Source organism: Salvelinus namaycush, chromosome 31, assembly GCF_016432855.1.
Source record: "Salvelinus namaycush isolate Seneca chromosome 31, SaNama_1.0, whole genome shotgun sequence".
In the NCBI taxonomy this organism is placed as follows: Eukaryota; Metazoa; Chordata; class Actinopteri; order Salmoniformes; family Salmonidae; genus Salvelinus; species Salvelinus namaycush.
In genome coordinates this window covers 24,608,151-24,631,721 of record NC_052337.1, presented here as the reverse complement: position 1 = coordinate 24,631,721, position 23,571 = coordinate 24,608,151, and the positions used below count along the sequence as shown (strand labels likewise).

Sequence of the window (23,571 nt, the reverse complement as noted above, 5' to 3'; positions counted from 1 at the left end):
GTCTGGGAGATAGCGGTGTTTGGATATACAGTACAACCCAGTAAATTAGGAAGAATTTCAAGCACAGGCAAGCAAGATAAGGATAAATTGTTTTTATAAAAATGATAGTGATGCAGTCATGGAGCTGACCAGTATTATTCACAGTACATAATTAGAGGATTTAGCATATCTTTATGTTGTAAAAACATATGAAAATTAATTATCAGATTAATCATGAATTCAAAGAGGATATGAGATAAAGCCAACCACTGGTGATTTGCATATGAATAGCTGAGGAGGCGGGGAAAAGTGTCTGTGTGTATGTGTGTGTGTGTACATGCGCATGTGCGAGAGTGTGTGTGTGTACTTGTGTGTGCACACGTTTATTGGTTAGGGTCCAGAGAGCTGTAGTCCATGCGATTAAGATTATCAAGTAAAAAGGTAGTCATTCATTGACCGTTTAATCATTCCAATCGAATCATTTAATTGACTGTCCCTAAAAATAGAACCAAACAGAATCTCACTGGTACTGCAGACTAGGGGTAGTGGAAGATGTCACATCCCCCTCCCTCAGCACCATCTGCTGCTCCTAGGGCATCTTCAGCTCACTATGAAGAGAGAGAGGGGGCCGTTAGTGTTGAAAAGACACTTGAGAAGAGCCATGTGGTTGGAACAGAGCCCTTGTAAAACGGGTGGAGACGGGGGGCAACCGGGGTTTGGTGGAAGGGGGACAGATAATGAAATATTGTGACACAGGGCAATTAAAGTATCCTCTGCCACCTCTGCCATCCTCTGCCCCCCCTCCCCCTCCACACATACACACTGCACATATCAGAGCAGCTGTGGAGTGCAGAGATAGAAAGATGGAGAGAGCACCAGCCCTGTTGGGATGAATAGCTGCAGAGCACATGCTTTCATATGAGTGCATGAACCTCATGGGGATATTGCTATTAACATTGCATTGGGCTTCAATCTCTCTCTCAGCGCAGATAAGTGGATAAAGCAGCCCACTATTCCTACTACAGCTATGTTCTGATTTTCTCCTGCAAGGACACCCTCTGTAATGCTTCTTCAATGGGGGGGTTAGTGGTAAAGATGGGGGGGGTTGAATGGATGAATGAGAGCTGGCTTGTGCCGGGCACAGTGCCCTACGCCTCTTTATTCTCCTCGTCTTTCCTCTCCTCCTCTCTTCTGTCTCATTATGCAGGGAAGCAGATGGAATCAGTGTTTGTGGTCTGATTGCCGGGCAGATTTGGGGTATTGGTAGTAGGTTTTGGGGGGTTCGGTTGGGTTTGTAGTCTGCAGGCGCTCGCTGTCTGACGGGGAACAATAGCGCCTGCTGCACACTGACACACACTGCGCTTGGCCACTAATTAAACAAACCATTCTGGGGGGCTGATTTGATGGCTGCATTTGGCAGCTCAGTGCAGGGCCGCAGATCTGGAGGTCAGATAGGAGTGCTACTGAAGGGGGAGGAGATGGAGAGGAGGGGTATTCAGATCTGGAGGGTCAGAGTTGGGGCATGAGGGCTGGGGCAACTGTTGACTACTACATAGAGGCACAATGCTTAAGAATGACATGAAGCATGCTGGGTCAGAATGACTTCACAGTTTGTTTCCAAAAGCAAAAAGCCACAGAATGTTCTGAACTTCCAATGAAAGACAGCTATTCACGAATGGCGTGTGGCAGGAGCAAAAGAGCACAGTGAAAAGCTTGATATACAGTGGGGCAAAAAAGTATTTAGTCAGCCACCAATTGTGCAAGTTCTCCCACTTAAAAAGATGAGAGAGGCCTGTAATTTTCATCATAGGTACACTTCAACTATGACAGACAAAATGAGAAAAAAAATCCAGAAAATCACATTGTAGGATTTTTAATTAATTTATTTGCAAATTATGGTGGAAAATAAGTATTCGGTCAATAACAAAAGTTTATCTCAATACTTTGTTATATACCCTTTGTTGGCAATGACAGAGGTCAAACGTTTTCTGTAAGTCTTCACAAGGTTTCCAAAATTGCTGGTATTTTGGCCCATTCCTCCATGCAGATCTCCTCTAGAGCAGTGATGTTTTGGGGCTGTTGCTGGGCAACACAGACTTTCAACTCCCTCCAAAGATTTTCTATGGGGTTGAGATCTGGAGACTGGCTAGGCCACTCCATGACCTTGAAATGCTTCTTACGAAGCCACTCCTTCGTTGCCCGGGCGGTGTGTTTGGGATCATTGTCATGCTGAAAGACCCAGCCACGTTTCATCTTCAATGCCCTTGCTGATGGTAGGCTTTGTTACTTTGGTCCAAGCTCTCTGCAGGTCATGCACTAGGTCCCCCCGTGTGGTTCTGGGATTTTTGCTCACCGTTCATGTGATCATTTTGACCCCACGGGGTGTGATCTTGCGTGGAGCCCCAGATCGAGGGAGATTATCAGTGGTCTTGTATGTCTTCCATTTCCTAATAATTGCTCCCACAGTTGATTTCTTCAAACCAAGCTGCTTACCTATTGCAGATTCAGTCTTCCCAGCCTGGTGCAGGTCTACAATTTTGTTTCTGGTGTCCTTTGACAGCTCTTTGGTCTTGGCCATAGTGGAGTTTGGAGTGTGACTGTTTGAGGTTGTGGACAGGTGTCTTTTATACTGATAACAAGTTCAAACAGGTGCCATTAATACAGGTAACGAGTGGAGGACAGAGGAGCCTCTTAAAGAAGAAGTTACAGGTCTGTGAGAGCCAGAAATCTTGCTTGTTTGTAGGTGACCAAATACTTATTTTCCACCATAATTTGCAAATAAATTCATTAAAAATCCTACAATGTGATTTTCTGGATTTTTTTTCCTCATTTTGTCTGTCATAGTTGAAGTGTACCTATGATGAAAATTACAGGCCTCTCTCATCTTTTTAAGTGGGAGAACTTGCACAATTGGTGGCTGACTAAATACTTTTTTGCCCCACTGTATTTCTTGTTTCTTTTGTTCAGCTGTGACATACAAACCTGTGCATGGAGTAATGACTATATAGGAGTGGTTTTGTAATTCTATGTCATCTTCAGGTGTTTCCGTAAGCTACTCAGTCACTCTTATACTATTGCATAAAACACCCGTAGGATATTTTGCTCCTTATTTGAGAGTGGCAACTGAATGTTTCAAGCAGACACACCACATGGACTGCACATCTCTTTTTGTGGTGCAGGCGGCAGCAAACTGACACATAGGTCAGGAGTGAACTCAATAGATAAGTCAGCTAATATCAACCATAGGTTCCTCTACCACACATCAACACTCCAGTACAAAAGTAGAACCCGGCCTCCCGAGTGGCGCCGCGGTCTAAAGCACTGTGTCACAGTATGTGAGGTGTCACTACAACCCCGGGTTCAATCCCAGGAAGTGTCACAGCTATGACCAGTGAGACTCATGAGGCAGCGCACAAAAAAAGTAGTGATCTGGATGAATCTTCAAAAGACATTTAGCAACACCACTATCCTCCATCCACTGCCTCTAAATCTACCAGTGATGGGGAGTAGTGAACTACATGTAATTACATTTGGTAGTAGTTGAACTAAACTGAAATATTGGTAGTGTTTTCAGTAGTTGTTGCCGTGTAGCACTGTAGCTAACTACAGTCTACATTTTTTTTGCAAAAATAACAGAAAATACGCATAAAGTAGGCAAGATTTCCTTTCTTTTTCAGCCTCAGACCTGCCTAATTCTCACTTGAAACAGTTTTTGAGTTTAATAGGCTAAATTACTTCCAACGTTAAGAAATTGGTAGCTTGGTAAACTGTATTTCAAGAGTAGCTTCCCCAAAATTGAAAGCTACCACATGCAGCAGTCTGTACTCACAGGACTGATTAGAGGCACAACACCTAAACACACCTTGACCATAGAAGTTAGAATCAGGTGCAAACTCTAGTTCACAGCACCAAAATAACTATAATCCTAATCCTGCTGCAACATGCAATTGGAAGTAGGTGTGAATGCTATGCACCATCATCATTAAACACTGTCAGGAAATTTGATGATGAATTCAATGTAAATAGATGTGCCTAATTACCATATGAGACAATGATTAAGGCATTCAACCATATCTCAACTCTTAAGTGGCTAAGGACATCAAGTGACAATATATAATCAATGTATTAATGATCAATCACTCTGGTTACCTGCCATTTGATTAGTGGACAGAAACTCCAATTGTTCTCCTGTACTGCTATACTGTATATGCTACTAAGCTGTGTGTGGTTGTGGGTCTTAAGGCACAGGCTCAAGCTCTTCAGTGTTGGGGAAGCTACTCTGAAAATATAGTTTACATCACACTGGAAGAAGTTACGCTACACTAAAGCTACCCTTAACAAACATATAGTTTACTTAACTAAAGTTTATTTGTATAAGTAGTTCACTAAATCCAAACTACTTTTTGAACATTTTTATTTAAATCTGAAATGTCAGACTACAAAATGCAAGAGCAGCTCACTCTGGAGTTAGATGTTAACAACAAAACAAAAAAAGAACGGAAATCTTGCCTACTTTACCCATATTTTCTGTTCTTTTTGCAAAGAAAGGTATAGGGTAGTTCCGGTAGTTAGCTACACCGCTACATTGGCACAAAGTAATGAACTACTGAAAACACTACCAAGATTTCCATTTAGTTCAACTACCACCAAGCTACAGCCAAATGTAATTCAACGACTAGTTGAACAACATGTAGTTCACTACTTCCCATCACTGAAGCTACCTGTATGTTGGTGGAGGAGAGGTCTGAAAGTTAGGGCTAACATATAGGGATCCCTTCAACTGAACCTGGGATGCTGTAAACACATACTACCACTGCCAGATATGCCTCTCGCAGGTAGATGCTTCAAGAGGTTAGAATAGACATGGACCTGCAGGGGCAGTAGATTGTAAACAACGACACTGCACACACATGGCTATGACAGGCCATGATGATAGGTGGCAATTAGGATAGACCACAGTACATCAGGCCTATGGGATGTACAAGTGTTGGGTACTGGTAAGAGCACCAAACGGTGTGTAAGAGCTAATGTTTATTTACAAATACTGGATGGGAGACTGATTTGTTACCACACTTAAATGTGTCTAGTATGTATAGAATATTCAAGACCCAAGATTTACATTCAACTTTTTATTCATCATTTTGTCATACAAGTAATGTCTACAGCGAAACCTTTAGAAAATAACAAATGTATTCATTCATGTATCTTCTTTCTTATTTTTTGACATAATCAAGAATTCAACAGTAAAACATTTTAGAGAACAACAAATGTAATATATCTTTCTTTTTAGTTGTTGACATAATCAGGAGCTCAATATTGTAACATTTTAGATAATAACAACTGAAATAATCTTTCATAAAAATGTTAATAAATCTCATGTTAAAGGTCTAAAGTGAAACCTTTAGAGTATTTTAAGTACATTTTTTTGTTTTCTTTCTGTTTTTTGTTTTTGTCATATTTAAATCATCTAAAGTGAAACCTTTAGAGAATTAAGACAATTCTGGAAAGTGGGAAGTATATCGCTGATGCAACGGTTGTTATTGCTGCTCAGCAAGAAGACATTTTAAAAGTCCCTTTTTAAGAACGCTTCTTCTTGGCACCGCTTCTTCTCCTACTGCGCGTGCTTCGACGTGAGACGTTTGCTCTTTGGACCACAAGATGCAGAACTCGCTTCTCCTTTCTCTCCAAACCTCATCCGCACAAAGAATGAGGGCCATTTTTGTTGCTCTCGTGGCATACCTGACCTCATTCACATAAAGAATGGAAGTCATCTTGGTATGGACGGGACAAGAGACAACGAATCGCGGGGGCCACTCGGGCCGGCCACGCGCTGCCTGGATCGGAATCCTCCTCAGGAGTATCCAGGGATGAGAAACAGTGTCATCCTGTAAACGGATGAGTATTTCCTTATAGGTTGAAGGTTTACAGCATCTCAAGAGAGAAGAATCAAGTTCCAGATCAGCGCTCAAGAAGGGTGATCTCTGGAACCCAGTCGTTCAGACTGCGGCTCTCCTCACAGAACAGGTGCAGCTTCTCCAGAGCAGCGTCCTCCCAAGAACCATCAGCTGGGTTCTGTTGACAAACAAAAGGGGAAAGGAACATTAGTCACATGGACACAATGAGCAGTTCATAACATTCTATATTATTCAATGTTTGAATTAAATCACTTTGAGTTGTAATATAACATACCGTGATAAGACAGCAGTGGGCATCTTCAAACTGGCCAGTCTTGTCACCAACAATCTCAGCCAGGCGCTGCATGTCGTTCACTCTGACGATGCTGATGTCGTTGTCAAAGCAGAAAGACTGGATGAGGGTGAAGTGGATCTGGAGAGCAATGTCACACTCCCACTCCTCATCTGTGGCCAGAATGCAGAAAGACACGCTGTCTGGGTCACTGTTGAGATAGAAAAAAATGTACTTTCATTAGTCAATATTATCATAAAATAACACAATTGTGTCAGTAAATGAGTAAATGTCAAGAAAATTATAAATAAAGCACACGTTTAGTAGATAAAATACTTACTCATTCATTATTTTGGCACTCTCATAGACACCAACAGTGAGGCGATCCTCACACTGGGCAGACTTGAGAGCTTCCTTCAAAGATTTGCCAATAGCTTCCATCTTGAAGATAGATAGTTAAGTTTGTAGAGCTCAGTTGAGAAGATGTTGATGAGGATAAAACAGAAGTACAGTATGTTTGTGCTGTTTGTTAGAAACAGCTGATATTTATAGGCAAGACCCGGCACACACGCGTTCTGTGATTGGCTGCTGGGCGACAACGCACGAGTGACCCCCCCCCCCCTAGCAGGCGCGTGTCTATAGACAAAACTATTGAAGAAAGGACAGGGCAGTTTCGATTGAATGGATCAAATACGAAACTCCCTGACCTTTATCCGATGTACTGGATTAATTAATTCAGACTCGTGCAGGGTCGGTTTGAATGATAAGATTATTAACCTACTGTAAAATCCACAACCATATCCAAGTTTAACACTAAGGGCTTCCAAACTACATAAAGATATCGCTACAGCGTTACTTTCTACATTTGTTCCGTTTTTCTGATGCACCCTTCATGATTCAAAAATAGTATGTTTATATACCAACTTTATGTAGTCAGAAAGATTTCTGGAAATCTACATTTATTTAGACGCAAAATATTATTGTGTTACTTACTTTAATATCCAGATAACTGAATAGGCATTTATTGGAGAATTGGCCCAACGTTTCTATTGGCATCCGATTATGGCATGCGCCGCTGCTTTGCAGGGCTCACTTCAGGCGCGTGGCATCTGCAGATGCCTGTATCTCTCTCCATAGCAACAAGATCCCATCTGTCTGTGGGGGAAGGTGAGGGGTCAACAAAGAAAGCTACTGCTGCATGATACAAGCACAGATAATTCTGCACCCGCAATGCATAATGGACAATGACTTGCTGCTGCTATTATGCATAGCCAACATAAAAAGTTTGTCTCTAAATAAGAAATTGTTAGAGCGCGTTACTAAATAGATAACCAGACTGATAAATAGCCACCACTATCCGGTCACCACGCAGTACCCTGTCCTGAATTTAGTCACTGTCACTAGCCGGCTACCACCTGGTTACAACCCTGCACCTTAGAGCCTGCTGTCCTGCATACATATACACTTTAATAATTGAACACTGGTCCCTTTAATAATGTTTACATACTGTTTTACCCATTTCTGATGTATATAGGCCTACTGTTTTCTAGTCAAGGACATCCTATTCAACTATTGCTGTACATATACAGTTCTGTTCTACATATTCTTCAGATAGGCAATAGAGACATATTCTATGCACATACTGTCCACAATGTCTACACATCATATCACATGTAGGCTATATATATTTATTCTCGGGACTCCACATGCGTGTCCTAAAATGTATATATTTCGTAATTCCATTCTTTTTTAGATTAGTGTGTATTGTTAGATATTACTGCACTGTTGGACCTAGGAACACAAGCATTTCACTACACCCGCAATAACATCTGATAAATATGTGTATGGACCAATAAAATTTGATTTGATTATGATTTGATTTTAAAAAAGCACAGAGGCAAACGCAATAGCTCGGAGATTGTAATATAGTCTCACAGCTTCCAATATTATTGTATTGCATTGTATACACAAAGCATCCTACATTGTGACCACAGTGTTTCAACATGCAAGTTACAAACCCAACTTAATCTTGCATGCCCCATTTGATTATTTATTATAGGCTACTAAGAACCAACATGATTGCTACCAGCAGTCAGCCACTACTAAATTAATAGAACGTTGTTTGCTATTTGCTAATGGAAAGTATGATTTGTCTGGTTGTGTGCTTTGGCTAATTTGCGTCTGCACAAATAAGTCTTGAGTCATGGCTCAACGTGCAGCATGTCATTCGCCCGAGCAAGCCATGACTTGAGCCAGGAACACCTGTCAAGCGCTACTGGGGAGGGGGACCCCGTCCGACAGATGTGCTACTTCAAGAACAATGCGTTGCATATCGACTTCCACGCGCCTGCCCTGTTGCCATGCTGAGTTGATCCTTCCAAAAAAAGAGTCTAGTCTTTGAGCTGCTATCAGATGAATCGAACTCTGATTCAAGGAACTCAATCTGTTATGTTTGTAAACTGTTGCGCATTAACCTATGCAAGCTATGGGTTGTTGTCGTGCATCAGCCATTTAAACTTCTCAACTAATGATTGCCTGATAATAAACCAATGATTGCCACAATCAATTAGTTTGTTTTGTAGCAAAATAACCTTGTTTGATCAAAAAGGCATATTTTTGTTTTTATTCCAAACATTTCGGAAAGATTCAACCCTGAGCTGCAATTTAGGCTCGTGGCCTCTTTTTTTGACCATACGCTCGCCTTATTCACATTTAAATTGGATCAAAACTCAGACAACAGATTTGTTCGTCCAGTGAATGTAAAGACTCGCGGACAACAGGAGCAGCGCGCCTCGGGGTCGGGGTCAGCCAGGGTGACAGGGGGTGTCTTCATAGCGGTCCTCCATCTGCTGCGCTGCTATCCATCAAACAATGGCGCTGAGTCAATCACCAACCCTCTAGAATTATAGAATTACTCAAGCCAATTCTAGATTATTTTATGCACCTTAAATGTCACCAAAGTGGATAAAAGTGGGCCAAACTGTGCCCATGTCCAAATGCAGTGGCTTGAAATATGCCTGTAAGGTATATGTGTTTCTTTAAACTTAGGCTACCTGTTGACAGTTATATTCTAATAAAGGATCATTAATAAGGTGTGCAATATCTGGATTTGGACATTGGCTTGCTCAACTTTTACTTTTATGGAAAAGCATGAATCTTCATTGGTCCATGTGTCAAAAGTAAATAAATAAAACCATGCAGAGTTCGGACCGCTGATGTCGATCACGTGGTCAGTATAGGCCAGCAGTGCATAATGTGAGGCACACACGGTGTCCTGGCACGCGCGGTTAATTTGCATTTGTATGGAGAGCGTGATAATAGGAGTTTCTGCGGACACAATAGGGGCCGTTTTTGATCAGGTTCTACAGATTGCCACCTGCCTTCTCCAAAGGGGGGATGGTGCGTCTTATTCACTTTATTTTCACCATGTTATGCACCTTCACCTAAAACTGAAATTTAGCCTACATAATCTTAATCAGAGACAATTCGGGCACTTTTAAGCACTTTACGCAGTTTGATTAATCAATTGCCCTTCTTTGGATGTTTAGTTTCAGTAGGGAATAGTCTGATTTGATAAATGATCATGACCCTAAAGCATCTCTCGAGTCCATTGGCATCAGTGCGGCATTTGAAACTATAAAAACTCACGTAAATTTGCAATGCAAAATATGACAGCCCAAATCTCTATTTTTTCTAGTTAAACATGTAGAAAAGTATAAATATTATAAATGCATATGAACGTAATGCAACATTATTTATTTTCGGTTGGAGAGCATGCCTTGCACAGAAAAAGACGTGCCGTAATGACCCCTAACAATCTGCCATGAGCTAGAGTGGGACAATGACATTAGCATACCAATGCACCATTCAGGTCAACCAATCAGAGCGCTGTGTATTTACAGGGGCCACGAGCCCAAGGGTATTAAAACGCAGCACAGTCCCTTCAGACTCACCAAATATTTTCGGATTTATCCTCCGACTACACTACCTCTCACTCACGAAGTTCCTTTTGAAATATTCTGCATCATCATGACTCTTGAGGAAGTTCTGATCCAGAAGTTCGCTGAGCGTGCCCAGTGCACCGGCAAAGCACTAGAGGAAGTTTTGCTCTCTGCTAAAGAAAATGACTGCCTGACGGTTGGTGTCTACGAGTCTGCTAAAGTTATGAATGTGTAAGTATGAGTTTCTTGAAATGCTCATGTAAAACTTATAATTTCTATCTATGTTTTAATCATTTTGAAGTCATTTTGGATATACTTATGGTGCTTCTATTTTTTCTTTGCAGTGACCCAGACAGCGTGTCTTTCTGCGTTCTGGCCACCGATGAGGAGTGGGAGTGTGACATTGCTCTCCAGATCCACTTCACCCTCATCCAGTCTTTCTGCTTTGACAACGACATCAGCATTGTCAGAGTGAACGACATGCAGCGCCTGGCTGAGATTGTTGGTGACAAGACTGGCCAGCTTGAAGATGCCCACTGCTGTCTTATCACGGTATGTTATATTACAACTCAAAGTGATTTAATTCAAACATTGAATAATATAGAATGTTATGAACTGCTCATTGTGTCCATGTGACTAATGTTCCTTTCCCCTTTTGTTTGTCAACAGAACCCAGCTGATGGTTCTTGGGAGGACGCTGCTCTGGAGAAGCTGCACCTGTTCTGTGAGGAGAGCCGCAGTCTGAACGACTGGGTTCCAGAGATCACCCTTCTTGAGCGCTGATCTGGAACTTGATTCTTCTCTCTTGAGATGCTGTAAACCTTCAACCTATAAGGAAATACTCATCCGTTTACAGGATGACACTGTTTCTCATCCCTGGATACTCCTGAGGAGGATTCCGATCCAGGCAGCGCGTGGCCGGCCCGAGTGGCCCCCGCGATTCGTTGTCTATTGTCCCGTCCATACCAAGATGACTTCCATTCTTTATGTGAATGAGGTCAGGTATGCCACGAGAGTGACAAAGATGGCCCTCATTCTTTGTGCGGATGAGGTTTGGAGAGAAAGGAGAAGCGAGTTCTGCATCTTGTGGTCCAAAGAGCAAACGTCGCACGTTGAAGCACGCGCAGTAGGAGAAGAAGCGGTGCCAAGAAGAAGCGTTCTTAAAAAGGGACTTTAAAAAAAATGTCTTCTTGCTGAGCAGCAATAACAACCGTTGCATTCAGCGAAATGTTTCCCACTTTCCAGAATTGTCTTAATTCTCTAAAGGTTTCACTTTAGAAATGTAATCATGGCAAAAAAGAATAGCCTTTTAAAAAGATAAGAAAAAGTATTAACTCCTAGGCCTAATGCTCTAAAGTTTTGACTTTAGAACGTTTAACGCTGTCAAAATCAATACACATTTAATACATTGGGCAACTTATAATGCTCTAAAGGTTTCACTTTAGAATGTGTTTATTAACTTTGTCAAAAAAAAGAAAACAAGAAATTAACTTATAATGTTCTCACTGTTTATACTTAAGAACATTTCATTGTTTAAAATGAAAAAAAGACATTGATTTATAATTCTTTCAATGTTTAACTTAAGAAATGTTTATGAAAAAAAACAATAACCTAATAAAACTGCATATTATATTTTTTGTCATGTGTTTTCAATTTCTTTATTAAGTTTGGAGGGTAGGCCTACTTATGAAGGCAGAATGTGGGGTTGACAAAGGTTTCGGGCAAATTTGCATAGCAAGCGCTAAAGTCTATCATCTGCTCACTGTTATCCCTTCAGTAAAATTCTGTATTCCATCCGTCTCCTCTCGGCTGATCTGCATGTGTATAGGGGCGCACAATAGCTGCGCGCGCCCTGCTGTCACATCCAGCGGTCCACACAGAGGGTCTATTGTATGAACGTCGCTGGACTGGCAGATGTCTCCATAGCCACGCTGCGCCATCTGCCGCTCTCTGCAGTTGGGGGTCGGACGGAGGAGGAGTCGAGGGTAGTTTGAGTTCAAAGGGGGCTGGAATTGACTGGTTTGGGGGCTTGGATAGGGTCTGGCTATCATCTGCTGCTCTGCCAGATGGTTTGGGCTTTTGTTTACATGGGGTCGAGCAGGACATTGGCTTTTGGAAGCACTTCATACAAAGAGGCTGGATAGTAGCCCTAAATTTGATTGCATAGGCATTATCCTATATTTGAAACCCACCTGTTTCAGATGAACAAAACAAGCCTGCATGAATGTCGATTGGGTCTTTATAGTACTATATTTCGAAAATATTTAGGTATTCAAGGATTAATAAATTCACAATGGTAGAAGTTCAATTTGATGGTCAAATATAATACAGAGACAAGCACCTGTGCAAAATCAATCTTCTCTCAGATTAAACAAAAAATCACAATGACAAAAAAATCCTCTGGATTTCAGAGACTATCTATGATCTCCGCAAACAACCAAGGAGTGTCTTTAAGCAATACTCTTTCAGCACATTCTTCATATTTCATGCAGTCTATTGTGCTATGAATAAAAGTATACATATCACATAAGATTGCTTTTTAAAGTCACTTTGATGGGGCTCATTTCATCAGGAACATTTATACCCCTATTTCATATCTTACATGGGGCTTGCAACACCAGGATAGTGGGTTTGGTTCCCGGGACAACCCATAGGCTTACGTGAAAAATATATGCACGCATGACTGTAAGTCGCTTTGGATAAAAGTGTGTGCTAAATGTCATATATTATTGTATTATAACAATCTTACTTCAAATCAAAGCTTATTCGTCATGTGCACAGAACACAAATTTCACAAAACAGTGAAATGCTTTACTTGCAAACCCTTCAGCAACAGTGCAATTGCAATATAAGAAATATAACACAGCAGTGTACAGTAGACAATAGTAAATCATAGAAAAAGAGAATAAGCAATGCTGAGTTGATAAAAAAGAGACATCAGTCCTTCGGGCCAATGTTTCAGTACCTGTGTGTTACCACAAATGTCCGTATTCAAGTTCAATAGAACATTTGTGGCTGTATGATGCTGAGTGAATGTTCAATGGATTAAAGCAGGCTTATATAAGGACCCATGTCCAGGCTGGTCACTTACTGAAGGACACATAACTTGGAGGAGTGCATCAGACCTCTGTAGGCCAGGAGGCCCTCTCTCTTAGGGTCCTGGACCAACCCTCAGATCACAGGCACAGTCTCGGCGCCACGCCTCTTCTGGGCGCGGTGTAATAGGATGCGGTAAAGTCCGGTGATGGGGCTGCGGCTGCCCTTGCCCTGGTTGTTTCGTATATGTTCCATGTTGACACCCAGCTCCTCCAGGGAGGCCCTGATCTCCGCCTCATCATCATCCAGCTCCCCAGACTCTGCATCTGCCAGGCGCAGAGGGTTGAGGGGGACTGGTGGCACCACTGTCCACGGGTACTCCACAGGGAGCAACCAGTCACAGCCCAACATCTGGTCCACCGCATAGCGATCCGCTGGCACAGGCTTAAGGATGCCCCGAATCAGCCGCTGGCACGGGCCTGGTACCCAGGGCGGGAGGGTGTAGACCCCTTCTATAACGGCGAGCCTCAGCTTGCCCATGGTGTCAGCCTGGAAGGGCATGGTGCCGGTCACCATGAAGAAGAGCAGGACGGCCATGGCTCACACGTCCACTGGTGGCCCCGCGTAGCACTCGTCCCTGAAGAGTTCAGGCGCGGCGTAAGGGGGAGAACCACAGAAGGTGTCCAGGATGTCGCTGCGGGTGATGACCTTGGTGCTGAAGCCAAAGTCAGCCACCTTCACACAGCCATTACAGGTGTACAGTACATTTTCTGCCTTCAGGTCCCGGTGGATGATGTTTTTGTCATGCTGCAAACACAAACAATTGACACACTATATGAAATAATTTGACTATTCACATTGACTGAAATAATATATTTTATATTAATTCTGTACTGGACGTTATTAAGACCTGTGATCATATTGCTGATCCTATATGTGAATTCAATTGAATATTACTGACCATGTGTTTGATGGCGGACAGGATTTGTGCGAAGGTGATCTTGGCCTCTGCTTCTGACAGCCTACCATCGGAGCAGATGTGTGTATGGAGGTCCCCTCCCCCAGCGTACTCCATCACCAGGTAGAGGCGGCTGTGTGACTACACCACCTCGTAAAGACGCACAACATTGGCATGCTGCAGGGCCTCCATACAGGAGATCTCCCCGGAGAGTAGCCTCTGGACCTGAACATCCAGCCGCGTCTTATGCAGCACCTTGATGGCCACCTTGTCTGGGGGTGAGAAGGAGAGAGTCTGATGTTGGATAACTTGAGACAGGTGTTTTCCTCAGTTCAGTTTCAACATGCTTTACTGTGGTGGTTTCACAGTCACACTAATGAATTGCTTTGCTGTTATCATCATTACATGGATGATACATTTACCCAAGTTGTTGATGAAGTTCTGTATAGTCAGCAGTGTGACCTTTACCTTTGGTGAGGACGTGGAAGGCCATTTTGACGCGGGAAAAGGTTCCAGATCCGATCTCACCACGGACCTTGTAGAAGCCAATCCTACGGCCCATGATCAGCTCCTTGATGGTCCGCTCATCCTGACACATTTCGGTGGTGAGCCTTTTCAGGGGGGTGAGGCGTTGGGGAGGGTCGGCCCCCTCCTCTGACTGACAGGCTATAGAGGCTGGGGCGAGGCCTCCTGGAGGACATCTGGTACTGGCCCCCTGGCATCCTTACTGCTACTCAGGGCTCAGGGCGTGGCAGGTAATGGAAAGGAACTGACTGTGGAAAGGAAATATAATACTGTATCAAGTCACCTTGAGAACCCAATAGTCAATTGTATGATGACTTAACTGAATTATACTATTATAATAGTTGCAATGCATCAACATTTGATGTATTACAAAGAAAGTTTAAGTTTAAGCATTTCACTGTAAGGTCTACAGTCGTGGCCAAATGTTTTGAGAATGACACAAATATTAATTTTCACAAAGTCTGCTGCCTCAGTTTGTATGATGGCAATTTGCATATACTCCAGAATGCTATGAAGAGTGATCAGATGAATTGCAATTAATTGCAAAGTCCCTCTTTGCCATGCAAATGAACTGAATCCCCCAAAAACATTTCCACTGCATTTCCGCCCTGCCACAAAAGGACCAGCTGACATCATGTCAGTGATTCTCTCGTTAACACAGGTGTGAGTAGCAGCAGGCAGGTGTGAGTGCATCTGCACGCACAGTGAGGTGAAGACTTTTGGAGGATGGCCTGGTGTCAAGAAGGGCAGCAAAGAAGCCACTTCTCTCAAGGAAAAACATCAGGGACAGACTGATATTCTGCAAAAGGTACAGAGATTGGACTGTTGAGGACTGTAGTAAAGTCATTTTCTCTGATGAATCCCCTCTCCGATTGTTGGGGGCATCCGGAAAAAAGCTTGTCCGGAGAAGACAAGGTGAGCGCAACCATCAGTCCTGTGTCATGCCAACAGTAAAGCATCCTGAGACCATTCATGTGTGGGGTTGCTTCTCAGCCAAGGGAGTGGCTCACAATTTTGTCTAAGAACACGGCCATGAATAAAGAATGGTACCAACACATCCTCCGAGAGCAACTTCTCCCAACCATCCAGGAACAGTTTGGTGACGAACAATGCCTTTTCCAGCATAATGGAGCACCTTGCCATAAGGCAAAAGTGATAACTAAGTGGCTCGGAGAACAAAACATCGATATTTTGGGTCCATGGCCAGGAAACTCCCCAGACCTTAATCCCATTGAGAACTTGTGGTCAATCCTCAAGAGGCGGGTGGACAAACAAATACCCACAAATTTTGACAAACTCAAAGCATTGATTATGCAAGAACGGGCTGCCATCAGTCAGGATGTGGCCCAGAAGTTAATTGACAGCATGCCAGGGCGGATTGCAGAGGTCTTGAAAAAGAAGGGTCAACACTGAAAATATTGACTCTTTGCATCAACTTCATGTAATTGTCAATAAAAGCCTTTGACACTTATGAAATGCTTGTAATTATACTTCAGTATTCCATAGTAACATCTGACAAATCTAAAGACACTGAAGCAGCAAACGTTGTGGAAATTAATATTTGTGACATTCTCAAAACTTTATTTCACGACTGTACGCCTGTTGTATTCGGCGCACGTGACAAATAAACTTTGATTTGAAGTCAGTATTTTACAATGCGTTATATGATAATACCAGCTTGATAAGAGAGAACACCTTTTTACATATCTCACCTTACAAATTTGAAAACTGTCGCTCAGATTTAATCCCATTTTCAAGTCTCTCAGCATTTATGGATCCCCACACAGCCGCTTCAGAAGTCATGGTAAAATTGATCAAATCCTTTCTATGGAACCAGCGGGAGATGGAAAAAAAGATCCCCAATCCTCCTCAATGTCTGCTCAACCCTGAAATGCAAATATCTAACTCCATTTAGCTTGTAGTCTTAGATTTCCACTAACTGCCTCAGAATATGTCTATTGCCATTTTTTGTGGTCTCCACAGCTCTGAGCTGTACACAAGGTTATGGTCATGTGAAGCATCATCCTATTCAAATGTCAGAGTAAAAGTTAAATGAACTCATAGCACAAAGTGTTCTCACCCCTGTCTCTGACACTGTCTACTCACCTCTCCCCTTGCAGATTAGGAATCAAGGTGGTGTCATGCAGTCTAATCCCCAAACTTTATTTAGATGTATCTCAATCCCCTAAAGATGAAGGGCTACAAAGCATGCAGAATTGTAATGCGTGCGTACTGGCGGTAGAGAAGTCAGGCGCAGGAGAGGAAAGACTGTGTTACAACGGCGCAGTTTAATGATAGAAATCACCGTGAACAAAAACAATATATACAATGGTACAAAAACCCTAGACATAACGTGCACAAGCACTTAAAATAAACAATACCGGACAAGGACATGTGGGGAACAGAGGGTTAAATACACAACATGTAATTGATGGAATTGAAACCAGGTGTGTGGGAAGACAAAACAAATGGAAAATGAAAGGTGGATCGGCGATGGCTAGAAGACCGGTAACGTCGACTGCCGAACGTCGCCCGAACAAGGAGAGGGACCGACTTCGGAGGAAGTCGTGACAAGAATAAGGGTAGAAGGGATCATAAAGCATACAGTCCCAGTCAAAAGTTTGGACACACCTACTCATTCAAGGGTTTTTCTTTATTTTTTATATTTTCTACATTATAGAATAATAGTGAAAACATCAAAACTATGAAATAACACATATGGAATCATGTTGTAACCAAAAACGTGTTAAACAAATCAAAATATATTTCAGATTCTTCAAAGTTGCCACCCTTTGCCTTGATGACAGATTTGCACACTCTTGGCATTCTCTCAACCAGCTTCATGAGGTAGTCACCTGGAATGCATTTAAATGAACAGGGGTGCCTTGTTAAAAGTTAATTTGTGGAATTTCTTTCCTTCTTAATGCGTTTGAGCCAATCAGTTGTGCTGTGACAAGGTAGGGGTAGTATACAAATGATAGCCCTATTTGGTAAAAGACCAAGTCCATATTATGGCAAGAACAGCTAAAATATGCAAAGAGAAACAACAGTCCATCATTACTTTGGTCTGATGAGTCCAAATTTTGGTTCCAACCGCCGTGTCTTTGTGAGACAGAGTGGTGAACGGATGATCTCCGCATGTGTGGTTCCCACCGTGAAGCATGGAGGAGGAGGTGTGATGGTGCTTTGCTGTCTGCGATTTATTTAGAATTCAAGGCACACTTAACCAGCATGGCTACCACAGTATTCTGCAGCAATACGCCATCCCATCTGGTTTGCGCTTAGTGGGGCTATCATTTGTTTTTCAACAGGACAATGACCCAAAACACACCACTAGGCTGTGCAAAGGCTATTTGACCAAGGAGAGTAATGGTGCTGCATCAGATGACCTAGCCTCCACAATCACCCGACCTCAACCCAATTGAGAAGGTTTGGGATGAGTTGGACCGCAGAGTGAAGGAAAAGCAGCCAACAAGTGCTCAGCATATGTGGGAACTCCTTCAAGACTGTTGGAAAAGCATTCCTCATGAAGCTGGTTGAGAGAATGACAAGACTGTGCAAAGCTGTCATCAAGGCAAAGAGTGGCTACTTTGAAGAATCTCCAATATTTTTATTTGCTTAACACTTTTTTGGGCACTACACGATGTTATTTCATAGTTTTGATGTGTTCACTATTATTATACAATGTAGAAAATAGTACAAATAAAGAAAAACCCTTGAATGAGTAGGTGTGTCCAAACTTTTGACTGGTACTGTATGTGCACTGCACTAGGGTTTTAGAAAGGTGAAGGAATGTGCATTTTTGGACCCTTTGGCCTTGACTGTAGGTTAGAGAACACCAGTTCTATGTAACCAAAGGGCTTCCGTGTTCTTGATTGTAGCGAGAGACGTGAGGATCAGGGGGATGTTCCCAGAGGGAGATTAGCTCAGCCTGCTCCCTTCAGACACAGCACACCACATATAAAGAGATTACAGTAAATCTAACAAGTTGCCCAGCTGCAGCCCATGGTTTTCAGGTGTACAGGTGTGCATAGCCACAGGAAGTATGGGTGCTGCAGCACCCTCTGCAAAATCGAAATATTTTTTTCATGATAGGTAGTGCACTGGACCTTTAATAGTCTTTTATTAGCAGACAAATATATCTGTCTGCAGCACCAACTCACCTGCTTTTACACTATGGTTGAACTATTAGATGTTCAATGTTTCTTTTGAAAATAAAATTTTAAAAAGGAAGTTTCACCACATTAAAACAAGAGTTCAGTTCACGTAACAGTGTTGACCATAAAATGAGGGACAGATGTAAATGAATCACCAATCACATTAAATAAATAATACTCTTTAGAAAGGACTTTGTCAAAGCAACATAATAACTAGGGCTTTACAATGGTGAAAACCTGGAGAAATGTTGGGATTAAGTGGATTTAAAATGTTCCTAGAAGTCACAGAGGGTGCAAGTCTTTATTCATATAAAAAATCGGATTTATTGAATTCTCCATGTGGTCTATATTAAAGGGAACTTCAATTAATATAACAGGCTTTTAAAATTCAATATTGGTGCACAATTTCTAAACTATGAAAAAGCACTCATTTCGTAGAATGACCCAACTACTGTTTGAGATCCAAATTAATGAGGTCAATAATGACACATTAATTGATATTACTTGGGCCTGGGGGGAACACAGCATCTTAATTATTTAAATGGATCAGTCTACCAGGTATCTTAAGTAAAGGAACAGTTTGTTTCCTCTCGCTCTCTGGGGATGACTGGTACATGGGGCGGCCAGACATCTATCTATGCTGATTGGATTAAGGTCTTGAATAGACACAGGCTGTTTACATGTGTAGAGGACCCATGTTAAAACACACATGCCGGTTCTCCATACGTCACAAGGAGCATAGGGTTGGAAATGTAGACTGCAGAATTCAGCAGTGAAAAAACTCTTCTGCAGCAAAGAACCATTATTTGATTTAATTGTTGCTTGTTGTAATACACAAATTTATGAGAATTGTTCATTCACTTAATCCTCATTCTATGTGAAATGAAATTCAAATTCCAAATTCACTTTCAAATATAGGTAGAAGACAAAGTGAGTAAACAATTATCCCTCACAAAACTGTTGTCATGAAAATATCTTCATTACATTTTCACAAACCAACATGACTGCAGTCAAGCAAACACCAGGAACACTATACCAAAAAGAATACAAAGGCACTACTGTAGATGAATTTCACTCCTGCATATTTTAAATATGCTAAATCTTCTTTCTCTTTAGACGGGAGTCACTGAATCCGCTGGCGTGCTGCTTCTCCAATTCCTTGATTCTCTGGCGCAGGGCCTCGACCTCTCTGTTCTTCTCCTCCTGAAGGAACTGGAACTTCTGGAAGCACACCAAGAAACACACAGGTAGGCTATCAATACAGAAACACAGGATAAACACATGCAACATCAACAAACAAGGGGGCACAGGTTGCTTCAAGCTCGCATCTCTGTGTGAAGTGTTGGCTTAGTACGTGGTCAGAGGCTCCTCACCCGTTTGAAGATGTTCTGAGGTAAAAGACCTGAGCCCTGGGGCTGCTGCTGGATCCTCTGTGTGGTACTCTGCACCCTGGCAAGCTTAGCACCAAACTGACAGCAGAAGATACAGTGTTAGGATTGATCTGTCCATCAAACTCACATCATGTACATCTTTACCCCAAACAGCAAATCAAAACCACATGTACCTTTGCACTATCCTGCCTGTAAAAAACAGAAGTAAATCACTGTGACTGCAAGCTGGTCTAGCTACAGTATGTATCAGATTACTAAAATAGCAGTCATCTTTACACAGAGCAGCTTTGCCTATGTCATGACGTTGGCAGTGGGGGTAGGTTTATGACAGTCATAAATACCTCTTTCCCCCTTTTTCTCTTCCCTACTGATGTGACATAAGAAAACCCCTTGGTTAACATAGAGATTCTGGGGACATCAGAAAGTGGGGGGGAATGAACTATATTCTGGTAATCCGACCAACTGAACATATGCGGTGGTACTTAAGGTATATTATGTCAGTTTGGTTGCCCTCTGACACATTCTCATCAATGATAGAATGACAAACTCTACTGTGGAAAGTCTAAACGTCAGAGGTATCGGATTCACATGGAATTTATGTTTAATTCAAATGTTTGAATATGAAATTATTTGTGAAGAGATTAAATGTAATTTTAGCTTCCAAATGAGAGATTTGGATTTTCATAAATTTGGGCTTCTGCTCAACTAGGGGCCCGCCCCTGTGAAGAGACATGGGCTATAAACTTTTCAGACACACCCCTCTCCCTCCACTATAAAAGCCATTGACAAAAATATAACTTCCTGTTCCGGGTACGCTAGGATGACGATCCGGTGTCAGAATGGTTCAGATAATAACTACAGAACCAAGCCAACAGCAGCATGGACTTTGATTGTGAATGGTATGAACTTTGAACTCGTATTCACTACAGAAGTGATATCTCCTAGCCGTTGAGTTAGCAACAGCTGCTACAAACGCAGGTTAGGAAGGACAGTCCGAGTATCCCGTCTACTACACACAACGTTACTCCAACGTATCCAGTAAGGCACCAGAGACATTCTTCAAAGGACAGAGGACTCGGGTTGGCGACACGGTCCATCTACCACCAACCTACTGAAGCGCAGCTCAGAGTAAATATTTATTGCATTTTCCTTCTTCAAATGGGCGGTAATTTAGAATGCATAAGATACTGTATTTACGATAGCACAGCTTCGCCTCTGTTCCAGTCTCCCGCTCTTTCACTAAAATCCCGCCCCTTTTCTTTGTGTAACAAGCTGTCATATCTATTCCGCCCGCTAGGGACGTTTTTCTGTATGACGGCACTTTGTGATCAAGTTATGATTTAATTGTATATGTGTGATTAGTTAGGTATTTAGTAAATAAATAATTAAACCCAATTTTGTATTGCTGATTCAACTTGTTAGCCAGGATTCTTGCAGATAATCAAGGATTTACAACTTTCAGATGAGACTGAATAAACTGACGATCAAGGTGACTGCTATGGATGTAAAATATTACTAAATCTTTAAGAGTTTATTCGGAAGATAACAGCTCTATAAATATTATTTCGTGGTGTCCCTCTCTAGTTAATTAATATTTACATGATTAGTTCAATCAGGTAATATTAATTACGGAGAAATTATTTTATAGAATAGCATGTCATAGCAATTAATCTGGCATAGTCAAAGACACGACACCTATAACTATAAAACCAGTTAGAAATATATATCTGCTGATCAGTCAATCAAAGCCAGTCTGTATACCTCCATTTGTAACTTTAATATTTCACTTTGCCTCTCTCTCTCCTGGTCCCTCATTCTCCTTCTCATCTCTGCCATATCTGACTCCTTTCTCTCCAGGGCCTCTTTCTGTTCTGCATCTTTCGCTTCAACTGCATAGAAAAACACAACATAAGACAAACAGGCAGCCCTAAATATGTAATATTTTGATATATGTGTGACATTTTGTGGTAGATCATTCTGTTTCAGAGATGGAATGCCACAGTCCAGTGATCCTTAATATTATTACAGAGCTGCAATACTGCAAGTTTTTGTCCCAGCTCAGTAGTGAGACACATGCTTCAGCTTTAGGTGTGTTGAAGATCAGTTGATACATTGAATCAGGTGAGGTTACACTAATCTGGGATACAAACCTGCAACACTGCAGCTCTATGAGCAGTATTGATGATCACTGCCAGAGTCACTCAAAGGAAGGGTTTGTGTAATGTGTTCTTACGTTTGCTCTGTGTTTCTCTGTGAGTGCCCTCCACCCCTCTCCTGCATTGCTCTCTCAGAGACTCCAACTCCTTCTGATGTCTCTCTCCCACAGCTCTCATCTCTGCCATCAGCCTCTGAATCTCAGCTTCCCGCTCCTGATCACAACCAACCACAAGGGGGAAGCAATGGCAACATATTCCGTTTCTCTGTTCTATTATGTCAATTTTGAATCCAAACTATTTTATTGTGCAAGAATGAATGTTCAAATTCAGTTTATTCAATCATTCTGCCCTCACCTCTACTGTCCTATCACTCTGCCTTTTCAGATCTGACACAGTGCTTTTCAACTTTTCATTCTCCACTGTAAGATAAAAGGGTGTTTATTACAATTGAATTATAAGTTTATTACAACAGTTTACATCTTGGATTCAGACAATAGAAATAGTGTACACTAAAGATGTGTTGACCAGAGTGCCTTGCAGAGGAGCTTATTACCTCTGAGGTCACACTGCTGCAGTAGAGTCTGCTGGAGTCCCTTCACTGTCCCCAACATCCCATCTCTCTCTGTGGGACAATGACGTCATCAGGTGGACTAATGTTACATTACAGGACCACTAGAGGGAGACACACACTTTAAATATAGTTTTTAAATTAGAATTTTAGGCCTATTCACCATACCTCGAGAATATCAATTCTTTACATTTTCATTTTTGATTGGAACTGGACATTTGTAAAAGTTCCTATTGGTCACTTTGTTGGAATTTCAAACCAGACCAAAGTGCTACCCATCACTAAAGAGAACACAATCCAGATGCGTGGCTACTGTAAAATCAATTTAAATGTTTTTTTTTTTTTTTTTTTTTACATATCAGTCATTTAGCAGAGCGATTATGGTTAAGTGCCTTGCTCAAGGGCACAGACAGATTTTTACACCTAGTAGGTTACTGGCCCAATGCTCTTAACAAGCTAGGCTACCTGCTGGCTAGAGATCAGACAAAAGAGTTTGAATGCATAAGAATCCTCACCCTCAATCAAGCACTTCTCTTTGGTCTGAGAAAATTTCAGAACTCTGTTGGTCTCTTCCAACTTGATCTCCAATATGTTGTTTTTACCCTTGAGCTCTGTAATTTTCTTTAAAACAAATATATATAAATTATAAAAGGACTGAATAAATATGCCCCTGG

At 41.8% G+C, this 23,571-nt stretch overlaps 2 protein-coding genes and 1 pseudogene across 2 annotated transcripts; 1 reads left to right on the top strand and 2 right to left on the bottom strand.

Annotated features, from left to right (window-relative positions):
• Positions 1 to 5,937: 5,937 nt before the first annotated feature.
• LOC120025527 (growth arrest and DNA damage-inducible protein GADD45 gamma-like) lies at positions 5,938 to 6,615 on the bottom strand (the record flags this gene model as incomplete). Its single annotated transcript, XM_038970093.1, has 3 exons — positions 5,938 to 6,051; positions 6,169 to 6,376; positions 6,506 to 6,615. Coding segments are annotated over 3 exons (432 nt in total), but the record flags the coding sequence as incomplete, so codon positions are not given.
• Positions 6,616 to 10,194: 3,579 nt separating this feature from the next.
• LOC120026357 (growth arrest and DNA damage-inducible protein GADD45 gamma-like) lies at positions 10,195 to 10,889 on the top strand. The gene is made up of 3 exons (XM_038971198.1): positions 10,195 to 10,337; positions 10,451 to 10,658; positions 10,776 to 10,889. The coding sequence occupies exons 1-3, from the start codon at positions 10,195 to 10,197 to the stop codon at positions 10,887 to 10,889; spliced, it is 465 nt and encodes a 154-aa protein (XP_038827126.1).
• Positions 10,890 to 13,193: 2,304 nt separating this feature from the next.
• LOC120025526 lies at positions 13,194 to 22,940 on the bottom strand (annotated as a pseudogene).
• Positions 22,941 to 23,571: the final 631 nt, after the last annotated feature.